The sequence below is a fragment of the Ruditapes philippinarum genome, unplaced genomic scaffold, assembly GCF_026571515.1.
Source record: "Ruditapes philippinarum isolate M1 unplaced genomic scaffold, ASM2657151v2 ctg4259_1_1_1_1, whole genome shotgun sequence".
In the NCBI taxonomy this organism is placed as follows: domain Eukaryota; kingdom Metazoa; phylum Mollusca; class Bivalvia; order Venerida; family Veneridae; genus Ruditapes; species Ruditapes philippinarum.
This window is the reverse complement of record NW_026865087.1, coordinates 7,615-28,899: the sequence shown is the minus strand read 5'-3', so window position 1 is coordinate 28,899 and position 21,285 is coordinate 7,615. Positions and strand designations below refer to the sequence as shown.

General features: G+C 31.5%; 1 protein-coding gene across 1 annotated transcript; it reads right to left on the bottom strand.

Annotated features, from left to right (window-relative positions):
• Positions 1-229: 229 nt before the first annotated feature.
• Positions 230-15,302, bottom strand: LOC132727760 (uncharacterized). The gene is made up of 8 exons (XM_060713337.1): positions 15,179-15,302; positions 5,196-5,258; positions 4,307-4,938; positions 2,917-3,180; positions 2,016-2,285; positions 1,243-1,796; positions 875-1,048; positions 230-409 (listed from the first exon to the last, which is right to left on the bottom strand). Exons 2-8 carry the CDS (start codon positions 5,210-5,212, stop codon positions 230-232), a joined length of 2,091 nt encoding a protein of 696 aa, XP_060569320.1. The 5' UTR covers positions 5,213-5,258; positions 15,179-15,302.
• Between the last annotated feature and the right edge of the window lie 5,983 nt (positions 15,303-21,285).

The window sequence follows — 21,285 nt, the reverse complement described above, 5'->3', positions numbered from 1 at the left end:
TATATGTACGTAATGACACTTTTATGTCATTCAAAAGTGTACTCTTTTCCATTACTAACGAATGTAACAGAGAGACATGTAACAGTGACAGGTAAAAGGCATCTGTTTAACATCTTTCTCAGTAATGATTCGTATACAATAAATAGACTAGCAACTTTAGAATCGCAGTTTTTTAAAAGACTTTTTGAACTTATTATCCATTGTACTAGCTTTGAAAATCAATATTGCCTTATGTTAATATTGCCTTACTCGGTCTTGAAAACATGTTATAACAATACTCAAATGCATAAGCTATAAAATTTGCCTGTTGTTTTGCTGTTTGGTAGTTCTCTTCTAATCTAGACATCCCATGCTCTCTCAGTTCTATCATCTCATGTTCAAGGTTAATCTCAATCTGATTTTGTTGCACCTGTAATGATCATTTTTTACATTCTGTATTGTTGCAATCTTGTTATTACTCAAACAATTGACTGTGTATATCTGTGAGAAGCCTAGAATTAACGAACTCACGTTTGCAAGATGATACAGATTGATCCACTACAATGTTACAACAGATGAAGTGATTGTACTTACTATTATAGACAATAATGTTCTTACTTTTATAGTCAATAAACGTGTTTCACAATTATGCAAAAGGACCTGAACGCATTATTATTATTATACATGTATTGCAAAATAACAAGTAGTTTAGAATTTAGAAAATGCTAAAGTATATTTTGCAACAAATATTACAAAATTGATCAATATATTCTTAATTAATACATTTAGAAAGGATACGATTTATTATATTATTTACTATTAGTATAAAGAACCAATACAATGTATCCAAATTCGGCTAATTTTGTCTTTATAATTACTCTTATAGGATAGTTACCATATCTAGTAAATGTAAAGCATTTGCAACGCCTGGCTCCTCTTTCAGAGGTGTATTGCCATGTTTGTCCTTGATTTCTAGTACTTCTTTGAATATTTTGATAAACTTGTTTAGTTGATTTTCAGACAGATCATAGTTTGGACTATGAAGAATATCATTCCGCGCTTCCCGTGCCTATAATAATAAAACTTCAATATTTAAATTCTCATTTTTTATTTGTTGCTAAAACACTCTATTTATGAATTAAGCAACTTTAAAGCCAACTCGAAAAGGCTGTTCTAGAATTGCACTTAATTGGCATAATATCAAAGAATGTTCAGTTGAGATTACAAACAACAACAGGTGATAACTGTGGTTGAGATATTTACCTGTGCAAACGCATCTATTTTCCCATCGATGATAACTCCTCCAAGCATCATTTCTATATCAATGTTGTTTATACACATACTAAGTAAACCAGAGCAGTCGACATCTTTAGCTGATTGCTTGCCTTTGTAGCCAGTAGTATTTATAAAGCATGCAGCAACACTCCATGGATCACTGTTCCATTTCTGGACATCCGTGTTCGTGAATGATGGATCTTGAAAGCGATGATTACAAACTATTTTATTATAAACGTTGCCACAAAATCCACCATTTGGACACATTTGTCTTGGCTTTTTTTTCTGAATCTTAGTACATAAACATTGATGTTTTCCTTGCCGTGGGCATTGGTCTTGTTTATGTGGGAGAAGACTTCTCTCTGTACAAGTGTTGCATGTATTTCCAAGAGTTTTCATTAGATCATGATGTTGTTTTGTAACAGCCTTGTCAGAAAAACCCTCTAAACCTTTTTTCAAATATTTTAATGCTAGAGCTCCTCTCATCCAATTTCTGTACAATTCGTGTGTTATCTGTTTTCTGTGGATTAGGTCTGTTTCAACTAAAATACATTGAAGAAAATTGCATCAATTATTTTCTGGTATATGTGAAATTGGTATGAAATTAATTACAGTGTTTGCTTTTAAGATTAACAAGCTATTACCCAAACCATTTGAATAAAACTAACGACTTTTATGTAAAGGACCTGATAGAGATTAAAACCTACTGTATTAATAGTGTCGGTATTACAAAAACGAAGATAACATTCATATATGTTTACCTTGTATTTGAACTGTTGTTTTAGATGAGACATTCCCAAAGTCAACTGTATATTCACCCTCGTCGTGTAGTGTTACATTCATGATCATCAATGTGTGGGTAGTACCATTTGCTTGTATAACCTTTCTACCAGATGATTGTAGAATTTCCCCTTTGTATCGCCAAACAGGTTTACTCGTAAGTAGGTTCACCTTACACTCTATATCAATGTTTCCATTCTCGGTAACCTCAATTTTGGCAGGCAAATCAACGACCACACATAATGCTTCATCTGTCAAATTAATTAGATAATGCTAATTGAACGAATCACACTTTATTTTTAATTGCTTCGATCATTCGACATTGAATCATATATTGCAATTTTTAAAAAATACACACATATTTGTATTAAAAATAAATCATACATTAATATGATATATTGTATGAGGCAAACTTTTTTCGTTCGCAATGATGTACGCAAAGAAACCAAAAATAAATGTTGTTACAACACAGTTTTCCTAGCTGGTTGTTTTTCACGAAGGTACAAATATTTACGCTTCCAAGTCCTTGTAATCAAAGTTACAAATTTTATTTCGTTATGGAATCAACTGTCACTAATATTCGCCCATGTTACTTTTCATACAATTACATTTCACTTAATCAATTACTATCTTGATTATTCTTATTCCGATTTTAACTGTTCAGTTACAAATTATATTAAAAAATGTTAGATTTCCAATCAAACTAAAGATAAAACCTAATCCAAGATCTAAATGTTATAATTATAATTTTTGGTTACTAGATATAAAAATTTGAATGTTATAAATAGTAAATGCCAAAGTAAGGTATGATTATTTCTTTATCTGTTTCTTAGCATTGAAACAGAACACAGGCATTGTTGTTATAATTCGATTAAAGCATACCTATAACAGTAAGATCAGCTGTAGTTAAAATATGGCCATATACACACGAATATTGACCCGTATCTTCCAATGATGCACGGGAAATCGCTAACCAATGATTGCCATTCTTGCTCATGACCATTAGATTGTCTGAAATTTCAACCGGCTTGTAATCTTTCCTCCACTCAACATTTTCATATGTTGGAAGGTTGAGTTTACATGTCAAAATAGCTGAATCATTGATGTAGACATATTTGTTCTGAAGTTCTTCAGTAAACATTTGGCCTGAAAGATATTGTATTTTGTTGATAAGATTATAATTCACCTATATCAAGTTATTGTTTATTATTACCCCTCACTTTTTGGAAATGTTAATTTCCCATAAGTCACTGAGAGTTATTCATACAGTCAATGCAATTGAACTACGTAAATAAAAAAAAATGTACTGTTATATAGGTAATATTACTTTTTGATAGTATAAAATTGGGTCACTTGGTTTATTTTCTAAAACAAATATGGCAGCCATTCGTTTTTCTCTATTCAACCTCTAATTTTTCGATATCCACCAAGAATGTAACCTTTTGAAAGGCGGGAATTTTAGTTGTTTGGATCTTGAAGGTATTTCGCGTCTTAATTGTCTTTTGGTTGAATTATTGAATTGTAAGAAATAAAAATTAATTTTCTTAGGAAGTAATTGCATTGGATTAACTATGTGTGAAAATGGAACAAGCAGACGATTAAAGCTGCAAAAAGAAAAACGAATATAATCAGCGAAACATCACAGTTGTGGTAGACAGATGTAGGATACCATCGAAATGGAAATGAAAGCTTATTGAATGTTTATGACTGGTAGATATACTCAATCATCATTCCCTTAAAGAATAAAAGAACAATAACGTTTTAAGTCCTCTTACAACTTGTAAGGCAAGGACAGTTGAGTTATTGTTAATCTTGGTTCAATTTTGTTACAGGCAGATTTCGTTGAAGTTTTCAGATCATTGCAGTATTCATTCGGGGTAATAAAATAAAAAACAAATTTGTGAGAAACAGTAAACATATCATCCCTCGTAAAATACTATTACCCGAGGCGTTATACTGCTCGTGTCATTATCAAATTGAAGACGATCTCATATTTTATTATATACTTTGAATATAATTGTATTGTATATCATTTGATTGACCATGTATTGTATCAGTTTGACTTATGCTGAATACAAATTAAGAATATACACACATGAATGCTCACTTAATATTATATTCGATCCTGTCTATCTAAAACAATTATATCGCTATAGCTAAAGATGAACACTATTTGAAAACTTGCATACAAACATGTTCATGAAGAAATGTATTTTGATACAAGATAACCATATGAATCAAATTAAATTCATACTGTAACACAAATACTTACCATTGGTCTGGAGCTTTTGGTGGTTCTCTTCGCAAATGATATCATTCTCTGTTACGACATCTACATCCATTGCAATTTTAAGATGAGTTTTGATATCATTTGTCTGTGTTAGTTTGTCTATCTGTGTTTCGCTCAATTTCATTGATTTTGGTTCAAATGAAAACATCATACGTTTACAATCAATTTTAGCTTGGTCTTCTATGAGTGTTATCAACTCGAGTAATTGATCGTGCAAAAAATGTTGTTTCTCGTTGTAGGTTTTGAATGTCAGGGAGGCACATTCGGTGTATTGTCCAATATCTTTCCTCTGTTCATATATACATTGAATGGCTTTAACTTCTTGTTCAGTTAGATCAGATTTAAACAAAACTAATGTCCCAGCACATAATTGAAGTGTGTCCCACGTATCAATGTCGTCATTGACATCATCTTCTTGAATTAATTGAAGAAACTCTGTTTCGTATTGGGTTTTAAACCCATCTCTATTCTCATTTAGCAAAGTACCAATACTTTTTCCACATTTTTTCTCTTCCTTTTTAATTACGGCCTTCAATGCGATGGGCGAAGCTTGTTCCAGTAATAATATAATGACAAAGGTAGTGTTCATGCCCTCTAGTGATATCACAGCTCTTCTGTAACAATGATAAGAATAGTTTTAGAGGTTTGATTTCCTATAAATGCATTTCAAAATTCGATTTGAAATTTCATTTTGTGCAACCTTGTCCGCTTTTTTTACTTGAAAATACCATGACATTCCGTTTGGATAGTTAAAAAATCAGCACACAAGCATATCAATAAGATAAAAATAAGTAATAACAAATATTGTGCAACTATATATTATGCGTAATCTATAAAGGAATGTAAATACAAAAATTATGATAAATATTACCGATGGTTCCATCTCATTTGTTTAAATTCCAATTTGTCTGATCAGGATGATATGTTATTGTCTCTGAAGATAGAACAATCATTAATATTTTATTTCAATAATAATAATAACAACAACAACAAAAAATAAATAAATGTATTAATTTAAATATAAGTGTTACTTCTCGAGTTCAATAGTGCAATGTAAGAATTCATTTAATGCATGCTAGGATTTGTAACAGTTAGTTAAAAATTCGGTATTTATTCGTGTTAATGAAATGATAATGAAACACATAGGTTTGTGAGAAACAGTAAAGATATCATCCCTCGTAAAATTCTGAAACCATCAGCATTTCCCCGGGATGTAGAGTTTTATTGTAATAAATTTTTGTGTCATTTTTACTAACGACTTTGGTTTTAAACAACATTGTCTTTGATATCAAGACTGTAAACAGTTCATACATATATTTTACAGTTTGTTATATAAAGTGCACTTGGTTATTTGTCAAATTCCCCTGTTGATGAAGCTATTGTTGGAAATAGTTGAAGCAAATAACCTTTAAAAGTCAGTGAAATGTAACTACCCTTCTTTACTGTTAAATCAGCTCAAATAATGTCACAAAATATTGTATCTTAAATTGAAAAATTTGTTATTTATATAATTGCTAAACTGACGATTTTGCTACATATATTTTTTATTCACAGTGACGTTTTCCGTGATAATTTCGATGCAGGGCAGTGTAATGTGATTTGTTTGTTTTGTTTTGTCTTTTTTGCATCTCGAACAAATTTCAGAAAGACTGCAGTTTATTCATCGTCTATAAAGTTCATGTCAATTCTAATTTACCAACAAGAAACATATAGTTGTATGAATAGTTTCCGTGTAAAAACAGTTTAAATGAAATGAAAGTAAAAAAGATTATGTACCTCCGAAATTGTAACTTATATTGTTTCTTGTTATGAACTTGTGTTCAATTTTTAGAGTGTGTAGTAATTGCATAAGTCACAGGCCATAACCAAACCATGTATATAACCACAGAAAACGTTCAAAAACAATTTCACTAAGTAAACAGTATTCCTTTCTAATTAAAGGATAACGCTTTTTATTTCGTATACATATGGATCAGGCGTACTAGTACTAGTTTCAATCACAATGTTTTATGGGAAACAAAAAGCAGGCCTAAGACTCAATAGCAGAAACTCGTTTTATATAGACCTTGACTCCTTCATACCTAGCTAGGGAAGTGGGTTTTACTTTTTATATATAGAATTTTATCTTTTGAATATATTGTGGTGTGTTCTGATCAAATATTTAACAATTTTCGTCAAAAGCAGGCCAGATAAACGCTTAATTCTAAATATTCATAACATTCCCCTTTTTGAACAGCAAAGTGATTTTACAGTTTCTCAAAAAAAAACATACATGCTTTTATTAATTCTTTTGACAAATTTAAAAGGTAGGAAAATTAAAACCGAATATTTGCTTTGAAAATGACAACTTACCTAGCTTGTGTAGGCGACGGACCATTTGAAAAAAGTGATCTTTAAAATAAGATATTACACATGCCATTCGGTTGTGATAAATCATTTATAATATGCATTGCTTAACTTTAAGTTACAATAAAGAATTTGTTGTAAATATACCATCTTTTGTAACATAAAGTGATATTAATTATAATATATACATGTACTTGTGATAAAATGAATGCCTTTCCAATGCATTTTCTTGTTTGTTTTACTTTTGCAAATGTGTGCTGGAGCAACAAATGTACCATGGCAGATATTTACTAACTTGCCATTGCAAACTTTAAAAACATTTTATTTGGTTACATCTTGGTTTTATTTCCACCTATCTAGCTTTCATGAAAATAAATAATTCTGATTTTCTCCGCAAATGATTGACTACTTACCGAACATTTTTTTAGGCTGTGGTGGGAATCAATAATGGCAATTATGAGGGTCATTAAATAAGTTCTGTCATTGGGTCAAAATTTTGTAACTGTTACTTTTTTTAGAATGGTGTTTATTTCAAACATTTAAAGTATGCATCCACTACCGAACTACATGTTTAGCCTGCGGTAGGAAACAATAATGGCGATTAAGAGGGACATTCAATAGGTTCTGTCACTGGGTCAAAATTTCGTAACTGTTACGTATTTTTGAGAATGGTGTCTATTTCAAACATTTAAAGTATGCATCCGCTACCGAACTACATTTATGTTATCTCTCTGTCAACTTTCAAAAAGCTGAATAATAAATTATTATAAATAATTATTTTTGGAATTGTTGTAGACACTGGAAAAAAAATGCGTTGCTAAGAGAACTCCTGTTCGTATTTCTTTTACCAGAATGCATATTTTAAGCCATGAAAACAGGAACAAGTCGCAAGAACAAACATCAGGAGCATAAAAGCATATGTTTGTATGACTAGATTGATAAGACAATTGAAAAATTCTCCACTGGAATAAAAGAAATTCTTCTCTATATTGATGTTCCTTTTGGCATAACAAGACCTTTTTATCTTTTCGAAAACACTGTTATTGACATTTCATCAACTGTACGCAATAAAGACATAATCCAAAAAAGACTTTTTTTGTATGTTTTTAGAATATCGTTGGAATATTTTAAGCGGGTGCTGTTTCTGTTTGCTCCTTTGTGAGAAAATGGGGTACTCATCTCTAGCAAATCTTCTGTGACCTAAATGCTCGGTCAGAAAGAAATGAATACTTCTTTCTGATATTTCAGTACAACACATATATCCTTTACTGACAATCTTGAATCATGCTTTGTTATAACCTTTACAGCAGCAGTGCTTGCCATGGTAAACGATGTTGAAGGCCTACCGGAACGAATGTTATCCTTCACACACTATTTCCTAGATTTTAAAGCTTTGACCTATTCAAATACCGTGCGCTTTGAAATGACGAAATGATCAGAGGTCCATGTATAACACACGAATTATTATATGCATGCAGCTATATCAAGTCTCGTGCGACATAAAATATAGCTTTAGATTTCAGTATTGTTCTTCATTGTTCAAATGGTCAGTAAATTTGTCAGTGAATATGAGTGCCATTTAACGCCTCATCTCAGAGCAAAATGTTATTTAAGGTATTAGCCCCCTGTTGGGCACTTTAAGGAACTATACAATTGACAACATAGTTTATATACCTTAAAAGACACAAATTGCAAAATTTAAACAAAGTTTACCGTATAGTTTACGAGTTATGGAGATTTTACTTAAGTAGTACTTGGCTATAAGAAGGGCTTTTTTAGAAATGAAAAACTCTAAATATTCTGTTTTATAATCATTATGAAAAAATGTTTTCTTATAGAACATTTTTAAGAAAAACAAAAACAAAGCATTCAGCTAACAAATGACCCAACAAAATTGTTGTTTCTACTCAAAATGTTTTAAATATGTATATAAATGTTCCCCTACCCCGCCCATTTTAAGTAGTTGTTTGATCATTTTTCTACTTGGAGGGCCTTATTCAAAATATCCCTAAAATTTTCTTAAATCAGGGGCTGTCTTAAAAGTTGGCATCAATTTCTTTTAAAGTATATTAGTTGCGATTGTCAAATATAAATTACTTTTACCGTCTAGTTTTTATTTTATTAGACTTTGAAAATATCAGGTACCATATTTGATAATAAATTTGACACAATTTAGCCAATAAATACTAAAAATAATTTCATAATGAAACACTTTTCTCTTCTCAAAAGTGATCTGAGAGATACAAAAAATGTTTGAAGAAAAAAACGAAAAAAAAAAAGTTTTCTGGGGTTTGAACAAGCGCCCCTCAGTTACAATGCAGTTGACAGTAGTTCTAGCCTATTTGAATACTCTTCAAAGTGGGGGTAATGCATTAGGTGGATCATACCTTAAGATAATATAAGATAAATCTCGTAATACTATTATGATTATGATCATGATGAAAGCAACAGTGACGATAATGATGAGGTCGGCACGGCAACGCTGATAATGATAATGATGATGCCTAGATAAGTATAATGTTAATGATGACGATAGTGATGATTAATTTCAGTTCAGAAAATTAAAAGAAATGCTTTTTGAAAAATCGTTTTATAGTTGAGATTGCCGTTGAAAGTTACAAAATTCAGAGTTTTAAGTTATATTTTAACAATGGCTCGTAAAGCATTTGTTTGAATTAAACGTTTTTAAATAGCAAGGCAATTGTAAAATTTTCCATGGTAAATAAAACTTTTCATGCATTTTTACAAAAAAAAAAACAACAACCAAAAACAATTAAAACAGTAAAACGAAAATAAAACTCTGCAACCTTTTAATACATGCATTAAGCAATTTAAGATAATTAACAGTTTTCTAAAGCGAGCCAAAAATGTGGGTTGAATCTGCCAAAAATGGGCCTGGCAAATTGAACCCGTTAGCTTTTAACTAATATCGAGATGATTTACTAGATGCTTGCGACGAAATAAGCCACGCATAGTATGCAGAGGAGGATAGTGTTATTAAGTTGAACGCTTTACATAATAAGAGTTAAAATTGTAGGAGTGACATTGACTGAAACACTCTCCATGTACACTTAGATGGGCATAGTTTCACTTTCTGGACGGGGTCAATATTGATTTAATTGGCATGATTAATATCATATTTGTAGCTCAGAACATCGTAGTTTCATAAAGTGAGACACAAATATGTTTCGCTATGAAAATATAATATAAATCAAGTGATCGCCTGGTTGGAGCAAATATTGACCTTAAGGGCATGGTTCATATCAGTTTTGTAGAGGTCCACAGGGAAATGCTACCAAAATATCTTAACTTCAAAATAATGTTCATATAAAAGTCAATGTAAACGGATCAATATTGACCATCGGGGCATGATTAACATCAGCTTGATAGTGATCATCAACGCAATTCTGCATACAAAATATTAACTAGGCTCAAACTTACAATTGTCTCATTATGACTAACGTTTCTGCTAAAAAGGCCAGATCAACGGATGAATGACAACGTGCATAACAATAAACACCAATTTTATTTATTTTGTATTTGGGGGGGGGGGCGTATTGAATGGAGAAGTCACCTTTTACCGACTGTAATGAAAACACACGCAATACTCAGCTGATAAGTAGCACAAAACATGGTAAAGTGGATCTAGGAGTAGAATGGCTTGACTTGGCCAACACCTATACATCTTCACAACATTGTGTAATTTTCATAACCACCCAACACTTCTATCAATTTCAGAAAATCATTAGAAGTAAACTAGACGTTTTACGTTTAATTATGATGTCAAAGGACCTAACAGGCAAAAGAAAGCTCAGTAAACAAATAAACGAGAACTCGGCAAAATTAACAATGTTGCAGGCTGGGTTTGATTGGACATTTCTATGGACGGTACTGGAGAGTACAAGCTAACGTCCACGCTGCCTTGCATTGGCTGAAGAGGAGTTCAAATATTGATATAGTAACAGTTTGAAGCTTTAAACATCCACCAATGTGTTCACAAAGTGGTTTTCATAGACAAGTATTAATTATAAGACAGGCACTAATTCTGAGAGGCACCTGGACGAACATATCTGTAAACGCTCTATTGTTACGCGTTCTGGAAGGAAATAGTCAGAATCAAAAAGTTTGAACCGGTAAAATCAAGACTCTTTTAACATATGACATAAAGATGGAGAAGAGGTGATTCAGTCATAGGTCAAATGGTTGGTTAATTCAAATAAAAAGCGGAAGAAAGGGGATCACATGGAACATTTATCATGCGAAACACCGCAATCAGGAAACAAAAATCTGGAAACAAAGCGATCCCTCGGAAGCATTAATCACAACAAAATTACGAGAGAATTGCAGACTCGATTTGATTGAGTCTGTACATGAGGGATACTGAAAACGTGCAATATCCCTCACACCCCCTAGCACCGGCTTGAGCGGTACTCAATACTCAACACTTAATAGTGCTGACATCAATGATCCCCTAGGACCAGAAAAATATAAAAACACTGAAGTGAAGTACGGGGCATCTTTTTTACAGCTACCTGGAAGTTTTCAGGGTTGTCATCTTGAGAAATAAAGTTTTTTATTGGGTCCGTTTCACCCAATTGTATTCGGCGTGAACGGTTTGACCCATTTAACTGTTTTTCTCTTCATACTGTCATAAATGAACAAGTCTATATATGTAGCGTTATTCACATACCGTCTTGTTGGCAGACTTTAAGAAATAGATTGGTATATATCGTCGTTATTTTTGACTGTACTGTACAAAATTACTTCAGTTTTCTAGAAAAGGTTTTGACAGACGGTTCCATGCTTGCTAAAATACATTAAAAATGGGTAAACTTGTTTTGTAGTTTCGTCACGGTATGAGAATAAGAGAAATGTAAAAGAATATCGAGTTAGGTACTTGTTGTTTATAATGAAATCAAAATCTTATCAGGTGCGAGTTTTGTACAAAAATGTAGAGGTGTATGTGCCTGTCGTGAAAGTTAGACTCTATTGGAGGGAAACGTTATTACGTGTTACTATTTTTTGAATTGCGCGTTTCTATTTTTAGAATTGCGTGTTTCTATTTTTAGAATTGTGTGTTACGATTTATAGAATTGCGTGTTTCTATTTTTAGAATTGCGTGTTTCTATTTATATAATTGCGTGTTCCTATTTTTAGAATTGCGTGTTTCTATTTATAGAATTGCATGTTTCTATTTTTAGAATTGTGTGTTACTATTTATAGAATTGCGTGTTTCTATTTATAGAATTGTGTGTTACTATTTTTAGAATTGCTTGTTACTATTTTTAGAATTGCGTGTTTCTATTTATAGAATTGCGTGTTTCTATTTATAGAATTGTGTGTTACTATTTTTAGAATTGCTTGTTACTATTTTTAGAATTGCGTGTTTCTATTTATAGAATTGCGTGTTTCTATTATTATAATTGCGTGTTCTATTTATAGAATTGCGTGTTACTATTTTAAGAATTGCGTGTTTCTATTTATAGAATTGCGTGTTACTATTCATAGAATTGCGTGTTGCTTTTTATAGAATTGCTTGTTACTATTTATAGAATTGCGTGTTTCTATTTATAGAATTGAGTGTTTCTATTTATAGAATTTAGTCTTTCTATTTATTGAATTGCGTGTTTCTATTTATAGAATTGCGTGTTTCTATTTATAGAATTGCGTGTTTCTATTCATATATATATATATACAAAATAGATAAATAAAACTAATGTGACAAGACAGACCAACTTAATTTATAAAAAGGAAACGTTAAGATATGTTCAAACCTTTCTATGTTTGCGTTTAGAAAAAGTAAAAAGTCGAGCGTTGCCCCCGCCCGGCGGTGGCTCTTGTTTAACAAAATTATAATCTCGACAAGGTTTGACAAACGACTCAACTCTGAAGGTGCTGACATGTAACTTATACACAACACATTTCCTTCATATACTTATCATGTGTAGCAACGTTTACCGAAATCCCGCCATTCACGTAATAGTAATGCACAGGACACAAACACCAGCTGCACGTTAACTAAATGACAAAAAAATTAAATCCCTAGCTTTGCCCTTCACATGCTAAAAACATGGGTCTTCCACTCGACACGTTGCCTATTTATGATGATCACACGCACAAACAGCACGAAATTATATGAAAATACAGTTCAAACCTTACTGTGTCCTTGACTTTTTTAGCTAGAGAGCTTGTTCATGCAACGAAAAATTCTTTAAATTTCTTGTGGATGTTTTTGGTGCCAATTTCATTTAAATCCAACGATTCATACAAAAGTTCAAACACGAACTTTTCCTGATATCCAGACCATATGAATAAATACATTACTCTTCAATTACCAGTTCTGACATTGAACTTGCAGCTTTGCCATGTGTCTTGCGCAAGAAACATTGTCTTTTGCGGTCTTGTGTACATATTATTTTGAAATTTAGTCATGCATGCAAATGTTATGGCTCGTCAACAAAGTACATGCATATATTTTTCAAATAAACACATGCGCATATAGCATAAACAATCACACACACATACACACGCATGGAAGCACGTACACACACATATTGATTGCATTACGATAGATGATTGAATGAAAAGCTAGAAGTTTGTTTTGATAAGAATCATTTTCCATGAAAACATTCTTAACAAAATCAAAATATTGTATATGTGCAATTAATTTTAAACCAAATGTCAAAAACATCATTAACCTTCTTAATTGATGATGAATATTTCTTGATTAAAGTAATTGTAAGAAAACTTTTCTTCTAACTTACTGTGTTGTTTCCATGAATGAAATATTACAATATGGATATAGAGTCGACACAAATAAAAAATTGTTTATGGGTATTATCTATCAATATCTTCTTTTATTTGAAAACAGCGTAACATTACTTTGTCATTATGACATTAACAATGTATACGTAAACAAGGGATTATAGATAACCTGTATATATTATAATTATGAACAATTGTACGAAAGTGAAGAGATATTTTTGAATTTCTTTCTTTATCATAGATATATAGATTTCAATTATTATATACTTTCTCATTGTACGTTGTCCTTATTTGAGATTTAATTACAGATTGAAGTCAATGCATATACATTTATTAATTAAAAAACGATTTCAATTCACTCTTATCTGTTGAAAAACAACAACAGATGATACATATATGAAATAAGAATTTGGACGGATGTTCTGTAACAGCTTAATTTTATTAACTAAAATAGAAACTATAATTGCTTTTACGAGGTAAGTGCATCTATTTTGACTTTTTTCTTATCACCCATACGGATTTTAAGTTCAACAATATGACGTTAGATACATTCCTCTTACAGACACAAACTCAGAGTACTTTTATTTGTCAATATAACATGTACTAGATATAATCATCTAAATGTATATTTTGAAATAGTGCTACACATCTGCGTCGACAGATTATAAAACGGTGGTAACGATCAATAGAATGTATGCATTTCAGATGAATGATGATGGTTAGGCTACCTGCCTTCTGCTTGAACTGAAAGTTGTTTCGTCAGTTGTCTTATTAATTGTTATTCAGTTTTATATTACATATTTTTTAGATTCACTGCTAGGGAGACTGACTGATCGGGTGACGGATCATATTGAAACAGCTTTCATTATATGTTTATACAGGAACTGATGTAATAATGTATCAGCGTAGACTATAATGAGTTTCTGAAGGCATACCTTTACACGTGTGGCAAATTTTAATAATCAAGGCTGCTTAAACTTCGATAAATTAGCGATTTATATTTTTCAAGAAGCTTTAACATCTTTTCTTTAACGCTTGCTTTTGGCTAATTTACTAATGAAAGGTATCACCAGAACCCACGGGCGCTAATTCAATCAACTTTCAATCATCAGCCGTGAATAAAATCGGCTGAAGAAGTTTCGCAATACTTGAACAGCAATGACATAATGTCCTATCTATGATATGAGGTGAAAAAAACTAGGTTCTTAGTATTTTGTTAATGGCAGTGACAATACTTATGCAGTTTGTTGAACATGTTTAGGATACATACAAGGTCCATTATACAATAAGTGTTTGTTCCCTTCATTTGAAAACAAATATGTTCTGAAATAAATATTCAACTGTCTCTATGTCGATATCGTTAAAAAAGGTGCGAGGTCCTTCATGGAGACTGTCATTTTCAATTTAAGGACGAACACGTTTTTGTAACGCTCGACTTGAGTTTAAATAGTTGTAACAGTAATATGATTTCATCTTATCAATTATTTATGACCATAATTTCCAAGGGCTGCAAATGAAGTGAACGTAACAGGTGCCACATGGTTACAAAGGAGGATTAAAAATATACTTCTTTTAATGTTATTTTTCTTTCCTGCATTTCATTTCATTTCAGTTCAGTTCAAATATATTTCTGAAACAGAACTTCTTTAAATTGAAAGCAAAATATTTTTTTCTGAAACAGAATACTCAGGAGAAAAAGTTCAGCCTGTTAAATTTTAATAATATAAATAAACAAAATATTACTTTTATCATTCGTGAAACAAAGTGCCTTACCGGGCTTTTGAACTTCGATGTTAAAATAAAATCCCCATATATGTCCGATCTTTACAGATTTGCTTTCTAAATAAAGTAAACACTACGTGTTGTTTGACAACTTTGGTATAAATGTAAAAATCATCGTGGTCTTTATTGACATTGCGATAAGGTAATCTAGCAGTAATATCGTTAATTTTAAAAATGACATCTCATGGTCTATATTTGTTACGATATTAACTTACAGTCTTGTTTAACTCTAACTTATGTTTTTACGAACAAGTGGCATAATTAAAAAAATACAGATCTAGTTGCATAGATAGGTAGATTTCGTTATCATTTTTTATGGTACTCTAAGAACAAAATAACTTAAATTTTCCAGAAAAAGTTTTGTCTAAAGGTTCCATGCTTGCTAAAAGACATTAGAAATGTAACTGGGCAAATTTGTCCTATAGTCACGTAACGGTACGAGAATAAGGGAAATGAAAAAAAGATATCGAAGGTGGTACTAATTGTTTATAATAAAAGCAAAATCGTGTTAGATGCGATTCTGATACGAAAATAGATTATTTTTGTACATGGTAACTTTGTTCCTGTCGTGTAAGTTAGACTTGATTGAAGGGAAACGTTATCTTAAAACTGTATTTATTGCAGATATTTACTGAAACTCATTGAACTTTTTTTTTCAGGGTTACATTTCTTTGTTTAGGTTATCAAGTAATTCTACTTTTTAGCTGGCTCAACAACTGTAAATTTGGTATTTTGTGTTCAGTACGCCATGTAAAGACTCAAAGCGAGTTTGCAATGTTATTGTTTTTTTGTTGTTTGTTTTTTTTGTTTATTTGTTTGTTTTTTTTTGTTTTTTTTTTGCCTTTTTTGTTGTTTTTTCAAAGGATCACATTTAGTCTAGATTTTTACATTCCACAACAATGGGTGTCAAGTATTGTGTGGAAGCTGTTAAAATTGCCCGTACTTCATTCAGTGTTGCTATATTTTTTCTTTTCAGGATCATTGATTTCAACACTTGTTAGAGAAGAAAATTTAGTACCGATGAAGCCAGGGGCGAGAAGGATGTTGCTCCTTTTCATTGTCCCTCATGTACAGACCAAAATCACATCGAGTCTGTATTTTTCATATTATTTTGTGAGAAATGCATCAAACGGATCACATATTGTCCCACTTTTTAAACTTGACAGCTGGTGTCAAATGCTGTATAGAAACTGTAAAAATGATACCTGTACTTCATTCAGTCTTTTAACATTTTTCTAGTCTTTCGGGATCGTTGATTCCAACACGTTTAGGTTTAGGTTACCCGGTGCTCGGATGTTACTCTTTTACAGTATCCTTTATGTCCAAACTTAATCTAACTGACTCGGCAACTTTCATGTAACTTTGTTGTGATTAATATTGCTTCTGAGGGACCACACTTCATCCAGAGTTTTACACTTCACAACATCGGATGTCAAGTGCTGTGTTGCAGCTGTAAAAAGTGTCCAGAATTTTATTCATGTCGCTAACTTATTGAATATTTTTCTCAACGGTGATTGTAACAGTACTTGCGGCTTTTGTCTTGTTGTCACGCGGCGCCAGCCAGTCGTGAAGTAACAAAAACAACAAAAACAAACAAAAAATCAACAACAATACTCAGAGCTTGACCAGAATTAATCGAGATTGCAAATTGTCATTTAATTTGTCGGCATTAAAAGTTGTTCAGCCGAAAAACAGAGAAATTTCTTTACGAAGAAATAATGAATAAATATGCATGCTATTTACTTTTAAAACTGTTATTATTATCTCAAAAGACTATTTGTTCAAAAAATCTGTGAAATGTCAAATATGTTAAAGGTGCAATTATTTCATGGTTTAATAACATATGTTAAATTGATAATTATGTAACCGGACAATTAAATTTGTCCAACCTTTTGTACTTAAAGTTTTATTATCTTGAGGTTTTAATGTTAATTAAGCTGTTTGTACTTATTAAATTGTTAAACCTTATGACTGCTAAAATGTGCAGGTGATGAAAGTTTTTTTTATATATTCCATGTAGCTATTTTAAGATCATTGTTTTATCTACCGATATAGAATAGCGAAACATTTCTTTGTCATTATTGTATTGAAACCTGATTAGTTATTTTGTTATTTAAGAAACAAAGATGTTAAAACTTTATTGGACAGTGTAAAACAAAACCGTTTTTAGAAAGTTAATAAAGAAAGAAAATTGGACAATTACATTTTGGATTTCCAAGAGATATCATTGTGGCTTTCCATTAGAAATAGTTGTTTCTGTTTTAATATATTTTTGTTAACGTAAGAATAACCTGTGCATATATTTTATACTATTTGTGGTATTCTACTAAGAAAGTACATTAATTTATAAAACGGCACATTGTGTTGTGATTAATTTAACATATAAGTTATTGCATAATAGTATTATAAACTTTAAAGAAAAAAACATAAAATGATTTTCATATACTTGTAGAAAATTGACCGATTAATAAATATATTTAAGTCTGGTTTGCAAGAGGCGAGGAATGATTCAAAATACCCGATCTTCGTTTTTAAGTCTGATTGTATTTTATGATGTCTTATTTGACTATAAACATATTTAGAATTCAAACAAGTTAAATGTTGATGCTGCACATCAATGGCGCCGCCAGATGATGTGAACAGTCAATCAGGATTGAAAATCGAATATGACAGTTGAATATCCTAAACAAAAATATTTTTTTTTTCGCCAAGTTCTTGGTATGTGGCTTTTGTTTCATGATTAAGTTCCATATTTTTGTGAAAAAGTAGAACCTAATGCATACATTCACAAAGTAATGCCATGTCTAAGATTCTGAAATGTTTGTCTGTTGCGACAAAGATTGAAATGTTCGGTCGAAGCACAATAAATTGGATAACAAGTAAATTGAAATGATTGGTATACTTAAAATAAATTCAAGACAATGTTGTCGAGAATATGTCCATTTAAATATTGTTGCGAATTGCAAAACGTTCGAATGATTTTAAGATCGAAATGTTCTGCAGTGGTCTCCCCTAACTAGCCGTAGCGAAACCGGTGCGCAGAGTTTGGGCTACTTTCTTTACGGTTGAGAACCGCCTCTCTGATAGTTGGCGTGGTTAAGGCTTTGTAACTTGTAATTTAGTGATTCGACAAGTGATATTGCAAACTCCCCGCTGCGGTTACTTCCCCTGGTCAGTACAGAAACAACTGCCACCACAAGTTAATTCGGTCGTGAGAGAACCGAATATATTTTTTTCACTTTTAATTTTAAAATAGAATACTTTATATCGTTCATTAAATTGTTATACTTAATGTACAAGAATGTAAAAAAATATATGTATAAAATTTATTTTGTAAACATAACTAAAGCTATTTTCACTTTGACACCGTATTTATAGTTAACAATGGCTGAAGTTAGACAGTTATTGAACGATTGCGCCAAGATTTTGATCCGGCACTTGTTTTAAAGTGTAAACAAATTGAGTGATTTGAACATATTGCCGATTTCTGTCTTCACAGAAAAAGCAATTTGCATTTACCCTTTTCCATGGCGTTCTGAAACTTGTCGCCATGTTTTTGTCACATGATACAACTATCGTAACGTGGGTTTCAGTGGTTACAGTGGTTAAAGTAGCAAACGTGACTTAAACCCTTGAGGAGTTTGGTTATATTGATCAAAATTGTCCTGGTTCCCTTCCGTCCCGTCAACGGAGACTAAATGCTAGCATACGGAGCATTATATTAAATTTGGCGACAATTTAAGGCAGAGCCGAACTTCAATAGAGGCGGATCAAATGAAGTGAGTGACACAGCCTAAGTCGTTACCTCTCTCAACGGTTAAATTTTAGAACAATCGACTATAGACTGGCTCAATTTTGTTATTTATAAGGTCGATAAAATTAGATAATGATAAAAAGAATATGATATTCAAACATGGCACTATTACTTCAGTTAAACGTTTATTCTAAACCATTTAAGCTCCGTGACATGGTGTACATAAGAAAAGCTATTTTTATTAGAAAATTTGAAAACAATTTGATTTTGTTTAAACAAATAAAAATTACACAAAATTAAGTCTAAAATTTTCCCTATTGCTATATAGACAAATGCATATTTACTAGACACACGTACACGCGTCGTCTAATTATTTAATCGTAGCAATGACAATACTATTGCAGCTTGACGTGTGTCTGCCATTACTTTCAGTTACTTCACTGGCTTTTGTCTTATATGTTACAGTCATGCGTCTGCCGAATTCAGCAGTCTGACGGACTCTGTGCAAGTCAGTATTTCACATTAGTATTCAGCTTTCATTTCTTCAATATTCTCTGAAGGCTCGTGTGTTTACCATTTGGAATGTATTGCATATATCTTTTCAAGAGAATGATTCCACGAACTTGTTCAAAGCGTTATCGGGGTGTAGTTTAATACATATTACATATCGAACACCATTTGTAATATAGTATTTGTATCATAGATACCGTTGAAAATAAGACGTTATTTCCAGAATTTTTGGATCTTCTGTTACAGTAGTAAATTTGTGTATCTGTATTCCAAGGTGTCGTACCAGTACACTTTTAAAAGATAGTATGCTAAAAACAACATATTTATATGTTCAAAGAATAATTATGTTTCTTATGTTAAATATACCCTTTTAAGCTACACCTAAGCTACTCCTTCTGCTTTACAGTTCACAACTTTAATAATTTCCAACTATATGTACTTACCGCAGCTTCATATATTATTTAATTACATCCATCCAGTATTAAAATGATTATATACCGGAAGTGGAGACAAAACTGTATTCACACTTTTAATATGACAGGAAAAGATGAAACTGTTTACTAGTGCCGGAAGTTAACCTTTATTTACTTTATTCTAAAGAGAAAAAGCTGATATTTAAAATATTTAAAAAAGGAGAACTGTCAAATATGAATCTAAGCGATCGCATTTTATCAGTCTCTATAAAAGATTTTATAAAGATTTATTACAGCTTATCATTACTTTGTCACTACAAAATGCAAACTGTTTAAAACGGGTTGAAAATTAATCTAATTTAGTAGATAACCTTGTGATATATGGAGTGGTTACGCCGAAGTGTTGTATCTGTATTTCGTCTGTATAAAAAATAAATATATATACATTTATATTACTTAGATCGATACCCTGAAATAGTTATATCGTCTAATTTGTAGAGTTTGGAAAATCTAGCTTTTCAACAGAAATTGTTCAAAATGAAACGAAGAAATCAATTTCTATCTGAGTAATCATTCAATTTCCGTATCCATTTAGTTCGACTAGAATGTGATCAGTATATCATTTTATAGACAGAAAAAAAATATATATCGCCCTATCATGTCGCTTTTTTTTTTCCTCAAAATTATTATTCCATGTTAAATCTGAACCGTGTTATTCACGTCTTGATTTAATGCCATCATTTTTTATTGTAAGAGACGGACTAATCGAAAATTCTGGTCCTTTCACAAATCTCATTGAAACAAAAATGAAATGAAATATACATGCAGCGGAAGTTACAAATTTTGTCATCGATAGATAAATATTCGAATTTTTCATTTGCCGAAAGGTTTTCAATTGCCAATAAACAACAATATGTCAAGTTCGGGCACGAAACAGCACAGGATAATAATTAGAATTAAATGGCAAATCGGGGACTGCCATATAAGAAGTGTTACAGATTGTAAATAATTTTATCAGTTGCGGCTCCGGTGCAAAAATAGATATGTTTTAATCGACGAAACAGTACAAGATATTAATGTAGTATACCCGTTAACCAATAATGCATTACCTCCGATTTGATGAGTATTTAAATAGCCTAGAATTACTGTAAATTGCATTGAATCTGAAGGGCACGGGTTCAAACCCCAGAAAGGCAATTTTTTTAACATTATTTATGTTTTTTCTCAGATCCCTAATTATGTAAGAAGAAAATGTTTGATTTTAATTATAAAATTATTGTAGGTATTTATTGACTAAATAATGCCAAATATGATACCAGATATTTTCAAAGTCTGATAAAATAAAAAAAACTACAGGGTAAACGTATTTTATATTTTGCAAAATCAACCAA